Consider the following 9,155-nt stretch of genomic DNA (forward strand, 5'->3'; position numbering starts at 1 on the left):
GTGAAAACCCTTAATGCCATCATTTAGGTTCTCTTCTATTCTTTGGCAGAAAAGTAGGTGAGCATGTGCATATGTTTTGTATGCATACACCTGTGTTCAATTTCCTAGTTGAGTGAGGGTGAGGTGATCACCATACTTCAGATTGGTACATTATGAAAGTAGCAAGCTGGATAGTTAGGGATTTTTACCAATCAAGTAATTCTGTCCTTATCTCAAATCAAGAGTTGGATAGTGACTCATGTAATTTAAGTTTTGGTAAATGAATGCACATAGATGTTTGAATGATGATTTGAAAGTTTGGATGGTTCCAAATTAAGCTGACTAGAAATGCTGAGTTGTAACACACAAGTATTAATTACAGGGCTTTGGTGGTACAGGGCTTTGTGGGGAAATAATAAGGCTGACAGCTGGATAAACCCAGTGGGGTTACACAGGCCTTCCACCTGGACAATGCTGCATTGTTCCTGAAGAACATTGGTCTGAATTAATTATTTCAATGACCAAACCATGAGCTTTTAATCACTTCTCCTGGGACATTGCTTCCAGTTTTTAAGGCTCTCCCAGTCAACAAACCCCAACAGCACCATTTTACATTTTACATGGGCAGGACAGCTGTACTATGCATGGCAATGTATCAGCTGAATAAACTTTCTGCAGCTGAATATAAAGGCCTCCTGGTTCAGCTCCTAAGCCTTCATCCTACAAAAGCAAAGAGGTTACCTCTTGTCACACGCAATATGGGTGGGTCTAAGATGATGAATCCCTGATACAAAATTTGTTTGAAGTAAGAGTGATTTTGAAGTCCTGTTGGATACAATACTAATCTGACTCTTCCAGTCAGTCTGGTACCAATTACTTTCAGACTGCTTTGGTGAGTGCAGGCTGCCCAGACAAACATGGGTTTGAGTGGCTCATGTTACCACACTTCTGCTTCCAGAGTTTAGTAGGCTTGAGTCTGCAGGATTTTGTGAGTAAAATTAGCCCTGGGGCTGTTCATTGTTCCACTGTATTCTTTGTTCTTCTAAACAGACAGCCCTAAATTGTCTAAATTCTTCTGCTGCAGTCCCCATCTAAACATTATGTGCAGTTTTCTACCTACTATTTTTAGCTTCCTATCAGAATCTGAGCTTCCCGATTACTTTTTATAAATGAATGTTCCTGGGTTACCTAAGGTAATCTGGAATAGATAATATTAGCAGGGTTAGGTGATTGAAGGGTGCTTCAAGAATTACCAGCTCCAACTGACAAGTGTGGATTATAGACTTTCAATTCATCTACATAAGGCCTCCAAGCAAGCAAAAGAATGACACACTTGAGGCACTTTGCACTCTAACTACAGGGAAGTCAAACACTGGAGAAGTTGTCTGCTGCTGCTTTTTGGCGTCCTTTTAACTGCTCTCAACAATGTCCATATATCAGTCTTTCTTCTTGACTCCTGTGTAATTCTGTTATTTGCAGTAATTTCCATGGCCAGACCAATGAAAGCTACATGGATACCCTGATCCGGCGTCTACAGCTGTACTCCCGGAACTTGGAACACCTGGTGGAGGAAAGGACAGAGCTGTACAAAGCGGAGAGAGACAGAGCAGACAGGCTTAATTTCATGTTACTTCCAAGGTAACTGACCAGGAGGATTTTTGCTGGCATTTTATTTACATACATATGATTATTGCAGGGTAGCGGATGGGATTAATGCTTATGTTCTATTTTCTTCCCATCTAATCTAATCCTGAGAGAAAAGAAAGAAGAAGCAGCTGTCCCTGAGCTCTCCACTCTATGGTAGAGTTTCATGCCAAGATGGTATTGGGACCCATTATCTTGCTCAACATTTCTTCATGCATGGGATCCCCCTTTCCAGCCCTAGTCTCTCTTTCACTGCCTTCCAGGTCTACAGTGACCCCACATCACAGAGCTCTGCTCTGCTGGTTAGAAGGAGTGTCTTCAGCTGAAGAGCACTGAGTGGAGTCCAGCTTGAGGCTGGGGTTTAGCAATGCAAGAGAGGGGCTGAGATTGGCTGGGCCATACTGGGTTAGATGGATTCTTTGGAATATGCTATAGGATAAGTGTTATTGACATTCTAATATTGGCAATACCAGTAATTTTGGTATTGCGCACATTTGGAATAGTAAAACTATCTTGGTATGTCATTACTAGTTTAAAGGGTATTTCAGTAGTCAAGTTATTGATTTTATGACTCATCAGCAAAAAGAAAAGTAAAAAAAAAGTGTGTGTTGAATACAGTTTTGGGGGAAATCAAGAACGATCTGGCTGTATAGATAGTTCAACAAGGAATTCATGTCTCCTTCCACTCTCTGTTGTTCCTATCAGTCTGCTACCATTTCATTGTAGATGGAACACAGCACTGTGCAAAACCTATAATTTTCTGAGTCTCTTTCAGTTCTTCTCTTCTTGTATCACCACTAGGAACAGATATTTCCCTGGATTTAGAATTGCAAGAAAAAGAAGGTCCCTCTTGAATAGACATTGACTATCATGGTATTGAATTTTTCTTCCATAAATTACCAGACTAAGATATCTCTTCTGAAATCAGGATCAGTTGATGTAATTATTATAATGAAATTACTTCTGTGCTGGGAAAACAGAAAAATATGTCTGTTCTTACTTATTGTATGGGTAGAATGTAGTCTACATATCAGGAAGTTCAGAATTTCAGTTTTAAATTTGACTCAATATCCCTGTTTCTAACCTTAACCAAGAAGCTCAGTTGCCTGGGTCTCAGTTTCCTCATGACTGGATGTTGAAAGTCTGTAGTGCATTAATTACCATTAGTAAGTGCTTTGAGGTCCCTGGCTGAAAGGCATTATGGGCATCTAAAATGTGATTACAATGGCAGTTTTCAGCAAACTATTTAATGTTTCCTACACAGAAAGCAATACTGCAATTAGGTTGCATTAAAAAATACCTTTAATAGTGAACCCTAGTCATCTGTGTTCCTGCCTTCTTTTATTTCCACAGGCCAGTAGTAAAGTCTTTGAAGGAGACTGGCCTGGTAGAGCCAGAGCTGTTTGAAGAAGTCACCATCTACTTCAGTGACATTGTTGGCTTCACCACGCTCTGCAAATATAGCACCCCTATGGAGGTGGTAGATATGCTCAACGATATCTACAAGAACTTTGACCACATTCTTGACCATCATGATGTTTACAAGGTAATTAGCTCTGTACTTCTGCTAATTTACAACCAGTGGACACACAAATCAAATTGCATGATGTGGTAGATTTGGGAATCTGTCTTCTAAGCAAAGCAAAAGAAAGAAAAACAGGTCATATTCAAATGATTACTTCATTTAAATATGCTTTCAGTGTGCCTACTTATACCAAATTTCCTACAGTAGGTGGTCAGACATTCATTAATTGGAATGCTGGATATAGTTATAAACACTTATATACCCAAATGATGTCAGCTACCTTAAACTAAAAAAATCCTGTTCTCAGGGGAAGACATGTTTAGTCATGATCAAGAGGATCTGATAAAATCTTTCTGCTTTTAAATAAAGATGTACTCTTCTATGTCTGGAAATAGTGAGTTCTGATTTTATTTCCACAGGTGGAGACCATTGGTGATGCTTACATGGTGGTAAGTGGTTTACCGAACAGGAACGGCAACCGGCACGCAGTGGACATCTCCATGATGGCTCTGGACATCCTCAGCTTCATGGGATCTTTTGAACTGAGACATCTGCCAGGGCTGCCTGTTTGGATTCGCATTGGAATTCACTCTGGTACACAGTAATGCTACATCAACAGTGACAATGTTGTTGCCTGGTTTTGCACAGAATTAACACCCATACAAGATCGGGTAATACACCATATACAGTGCTGATACCACAGCACTCCTCATGAAGAATCAGGTTGAAAAAATGTTTATAGAGGAAGAGTAACAAGAGTAAATAAGTCACTCTTTTGCTCCTGCTGCAGTGAAATAGCTCATAGCCATTAATTCACAGCCTAAGTCAGTAGCTAGCATGAGCAACAGCCACTGTTCCTGGTGTGATTAAACCAGTTGTATCAAATAAGCCTTCACAGATTATTTCTCTCTGACTGAAGGGGAGATCAGTCATGGCCAGCTATGCTTATCTAGGCAAAAGATGAAAGCCTGTATTTTGTGCTTTTGGAGCAAAACTTTTTTTGAGTCTGTGTGGGACTTAATGTTTTAATTTATCTATAAAAATACTTTTTGTCAAAGGGGAACTCCAGATAGCACAACAACTTTGGGAAATTCCTCAACCACTTCAACACCAACTGCCAGGGGAAGAACACATCAGAGAAAGTGACTGAGGCACTGGGAAGCCTCTTGAGGCACTACTATTCACCCTTGCAAAATGAAGCTTATTCTATTTTTCTCTTGCTTCCAAACATGACAGTTAATAAATGTACTTCTTTTTTTCTGTACAGAAATTCTACTTAAATACAATTAACACTGTGCAGCTGTGTACTTTTTATCATATTATTATATTATGCAAGAATAACAGAGCTAGGCTTGGTTTGTAATGGGAGACCACAAGATACTGTGGGAAATGAGGTAGAAAGTACTGCCATTGGTGAGGAATGCAGAGTTCCCCCAGGCGTTGCAGTGCTTTGCAGCAATGAGACACCTGCCGAATAAATCAAGTCTCTTGATTCACCCTTTTTACCTCTCTGCATCCCATTTGCAGGTCCGTGTGCGGCTGGTGTGGTTGGAATAAAAATGCCTCGTTACTGTTTGTTTGGAGATACAGTAAACACAGCTTCGCGGATGGAATCCACAGGCTTGCGTAAGGAGTTAATTTTAGCTATCAGTGTAACAGGACCAAAGGCTATTGGTTATTTGTGACTGAAGTGTCTGTTTCCAGATGAGAACAATACATTATCAGCTTGCAGAAGTTTTAAGGACAAAGAAGCCATATTTGTTTTGATTATCAATTATTTAATTGTCCAGTGTGACAGTGGGCACTTCACTGGGCACTGAAGAGTTGTTCCCTGTTCATGCTTCAGTGCTGGTAACAGGGAGTTTGTAGGCTGGTTCACTGCCTGAGTTCCTTTGGAAGATATGATACTTATGTGTCTGGAATTTCATTTTACTCTATGAACCATAGATTTTAGTTTGACCTAGAATTGTATTACAGCTTTGTTGTGTAAATATATTGATTCTGTATTTTAAGTTGAAGCAATTATGTCATCAACTTCTCCATTAGGGAACTGTGGCAAGAGCCAGTTTTTCCTCCTTCTGCCTAGTGTCTTCACATAAGCATTCCCTATATAGGTCACTCACAATTACTCTTTTCCCTTTTGACATCTAACTACTACAGATACCATTGTCACCTGTATTTCAGATCAAGGGCTGTACCAGCTATTCCTGCCTGGATATGCTCTGTAGTGCAGTCAGAGTTTTCATACAGCAGTGTAATTACTTCTCATTTAATTTGGCTCTCAGAATTTATGATGATAACAATTGAAGGAGCTTCTGTTATAGCACCAGTTTTCACATATGCTTAATATATGTGAGATGTTTCCAGGCTGAGCTTTCATTGTCTATTTTTTTAGCATTAAGGATTCATGTAAGTGGTTCTACAATTAACATCCTGAAAAGAACAGACTGCCAATTCCAGTACGAAGAGAGAGGAGAAACGTATTTGAAGGTAACCTTTACCATGTGCAATCATGAAGACAGAGAAGAGGAATTTAAAAAAGCATTGTATAGCTGAGAGTACCCCAGAACTCAATTAACAGCTGGGGAACAAGGATTACTGATCAAAATAGGTATTATGGTCTCTAGTGGTTGAAGACACTTCTATAAAGACAATTCAGGCAATGAAAAGCTCTCTAATTCATAAATTAAAGCAACATAAAGATGTGGAGAATAAATGAAACATACCATGTGGAACAAAAGATTGTAGAATGAAGTCATCTGCTGAAAGGGAAGCTGATTATAGTGTTAATTTGTTCATGCTCTAATATCTACCAATCCATTTATTTCAATCTATTCTACTAGTCTGTCCTTGGGAGTTGATGGCAGGCAGCACAGCTCACCTCTCCCACAGTTTGTGTCTCAGGTCATGGAACAAGGAAGTGAGAGTGCAGCCGCATCTGCCCCATTCTTCTTCTCACATCTAATTTGTAATCCTTTGCTGTCAGCATCAGTTACTGAAAATAAGCAAAGGCAAACATGGCAATGTGCAAGAGAGCATTATTTAAGTAAATTAACTACAGGAAATTGCATTCTAATCTCAAAATTGTGCTTTCTCTTCTTTAGGGCAGAGGAACAGAAATTACTTACTGGTTGACGGGTACTGAGGACAAGAAATACAATCTCCCAACACCTCCTTCTGTGTAAGACGTTTTTTTATGTGAAAAGGGAGGAGAAATTCCCATTCTTTGCACTTTAGCCTTTATTGTTCCTCCTTGGCACTTGTGGATTTTTTATATCATTGAATTTGCCTCCAGTTGTTAGAGGCTTGATAGTGTATAAGCATATAAACATGTAAATATTCATTACATGGGACTGTGTGTGTGCTGAAGGTTGTCTCTATAAATCTTTAGCAGGTTCTTTGCCTTGGAAATGTTCTAAGATTTACAGGACAAGTTGCTGATGTGATAAAAGCAAGAGATGGACAGGAAAATTAAAAAAATAAAATTCCCACAAGTTTAGTCCTAGTGGCACCTGTGTGTCACACTACAGGAAGAGGATAACCACAATTGAGTGTGCAGCTCTGTTGTGCCTGTGAACTCTTGTGGAGGAATTTGTAAGAGGAATGGAACTTGCAGGATTTCAAGCACTATTCTGCTACAAGAGGTGGACAAAGTTACTGTAGTACTGCACAGGGATAAAGCCTTTAAAAATTAAACAAGAGATTACTTTCTAACATTTAGAGAAGTTATCAGTAAAAAAAAAAATGAAGTTGATATTTTGGAGCTGAGCCATCATTTTGCATTAGAATTGAATAAAATGTAGCCATAGTGGAAGTGATGTTTTTGAGCAACTATGCAAAATTGAAGTCAGGAAAACTTGTTGCATTTTCTTAGGGTATCTTTTGCATATAAGTACCTCTTTATTTCCTGCAAACTCACTAAATGTAGAAGTTCCTCATTTTCTGCTCTTAACACCTGGGCACAGTTGGTCTTCAGTAAGTAGGAATTTGTTGCCATCCGCTTTGAAATGGCAATGTTTCCTTACAAATTGAAGTAATGATATTGGAAATTGGTGTTTGCCAGATACAGGGATCCCTTGTCCTGAAATGCATAAGTAAATGTTACAGCTTGCTCCTGCTGTAAGTTTTGAGTCTCACAGTGTGTCCTTTGCACAAATAAATTTCTCAGTCCATTTATTCCCTAAGAGAAAAGAGGAGATTAAGTGGAATATGAGGGTTTTCTCAGGGTATTTGCAAAACAGAAATAATCAAATTTTTAATCTGCTACAGAATCTCATGAACTTGGTTGTTTTTTAAAATGGAAAGTACAAGAGTTTGGGCTGAGCAGGAAATACTGTCAAGACTACCTCATGATACATCTCTTTTGTAAATTCAGAACTGCTTTTTTAAAATTAATATGATCTGTTGAGACTATTAGAATTATTGAATTGGCAATCTTCTGCAATTCAACAATTTAAAGTACCTCTTGAGCTGTAGCACATGATGCTTTTGTTTTCACTTCTTCATATATGATTGCCCCTTAAAAATTGTCATATGTGGGGTACTCCAGCAAAAGCCAAATACACTGAAGAAGTTTCTGAAACAATGGCAACTCTATTACTGAAGGCCACCTGAAGCTGAATAGTTAAAGTCCTGGTGCCATAAAGTAATGATATCGAAAGCTACAAACTATTTTGATTAGGATTGCATTGGTGTCTTCCTTTTTGTGCAAGTGATCATGACTTTTTAAGGTCAGTAATGACACAGCTACCGACCTCTTGTGCAAAGACACTGATCCATACTATCTGGAAAAATCACATGAAAATCCTTCTTCTGTTCCTAAATTCAGAAGCCGAATTTGTCCTGTCCTTACTTTTTATCAGTAGTGTGTGAATAACATTAAGATTAACGTGGCAATAGAAATGTTTAAAAATCTCTGGCGACCTGAGGATCACCAAAAACGTGTGAATCACTGAATTTTTTTCCCCATCCTGTTGATTTCAGGGAGAATCAGCAGCGGTTACACGATGACTTAGCAGAGATGATAACCAACAGTCTTGAGAAAAGGGAAAATGAAGGATCCAAGGCACAGGAGCTTTCGCGGGTAGGTAGCCACCGATCAGGTACCCTGGAATACCTGCAACTGGTCAGCACAGAGAATTTTACCACTTATATTTAAAACTGGATATCTAGCATGACTCAAAAAGCTGCAGCAACTCTCTGGACAACTTCATGTGGAGGCTGGAGGCTTGTAGACACAATTAGAGGAAAAAGAATACACCTTTTCAAGAGTCCTTTTTACCATCCAACCTGCTATCAGTAAATCAAACTTCTCCTCACTGAAATTGTTGGGTGACTTTGTTAGGACACATGCAGCACGATTTGAGGTAAATGGAAATATTTGCACTCGAGTCTGGAAAATAGTGGGGGGTTTTGTTTTAGTTAGTTTTTTTTAAATTGTGATAGTCTGTTCAATAATCCACTCCTGAAAATATTCACAGGAAAACCGTAATTTGTCATGATCTTTAGATGTTGTATTTAATTTGTAATTTTTATGTGAAGATAGATTTGGTGTAATATATTTGAAAATATAATGAAATATATCATATGTATAACGTGAATATGTTGCTCTTTTGCTTCTTCTGCTATTTTCCTCTGTGTTTCACATGTTTTCTTGAATCAAGCTGACTTTGTTCAAGAGACAACACTTCTGTTATTTACATTGGGAGATTATTCCAGAAGTATGGTTTGTAAAGTTTAGCTGAATCTCCTGGGCCTGAAAAATGAAACTCATTCATACAAAACAAGACACTTTCATATCTTTTCACTACTTCTGCTTCTGCCCCCAAACCAGAAGTGAAACAGAAATTAAGGAAATAAAATTATCTCGATTTCTTAACCTCAGACCTTTGCAATTCAACTTTTTTTTAATGTAAAGCAAATTTTACTCAGATGACTCATTCTTCAACTGACACCATGGTACTGGTATTAATAAACAGCTTTAACAAGCAACAAAAGCACAGGGGTC

At 38.5% G+C, this 9,155-nt stretch overlaps 1 protein-coding gene across 2 annotated transcripts in view; it reads left to right on the forward strand.

The window, feature by feature from the left end:
• GUCY2C (guanylate cyclase 2C) overlaps nucleotides 1–8,367 on the forward strand; it is a 43,384-nt gene extending 35,017 nt beyond the window's left edge. For both annotated transcript variants that reach the window (XM_058805577.1, XM_058805578.1), the window contains exons 21-27: nucleotides 1,459–1,617; nucleotides 2,977–3,169; nucleotides 3,568–3,742; nucleotides 4,676–4,774; nucleotides 5,544–5,638; nucleotides 6,253–6,329; nucleotides 8,132–8,367. In XM_058805577.1, coding sequence (XP_058661560.1) covers nucleotides 1,459–1,617; nucleotides 2,977–3,169; nucleotides 3,568–3,742; nucleotides 4,676–4,774; nucleotides 5,544–5,638; nucleotides 6,253–6,329; nucleotides 8,132–8,306 — 973 coding nt within the window. In that variant the 3' untranslated portion in view covers nucleotides 8,307–8,367. The remainder of the gene's footprint in view (nucleotides 1–1,458; nucleotides 1,618–2,976; nucleotides 3,170–3,567; nucleotides 3,743–4,675; nucleotides 4,775–5,543; nucleotides 5,639–6,252; nucleotides 6,330–8,131) is intronic.
• Nucleotides 8,368–9,155: the final 788 nt, after the last annotated feature.

Source organism: Ammospiza caudacuta, chromosome 5 (assembly GCF_027887145.1).
Source record: "Ammospiza caudacuta isolate bAmmCau1 chromosome 5, bAmmCau1.pri, whole genome shotgun sequence".
NCBI lineage: Eukaryota > Metazoa > Chordata > Aves > Passeriformes > Passerellidae > Ammospiza > Ammospiza caudacuta.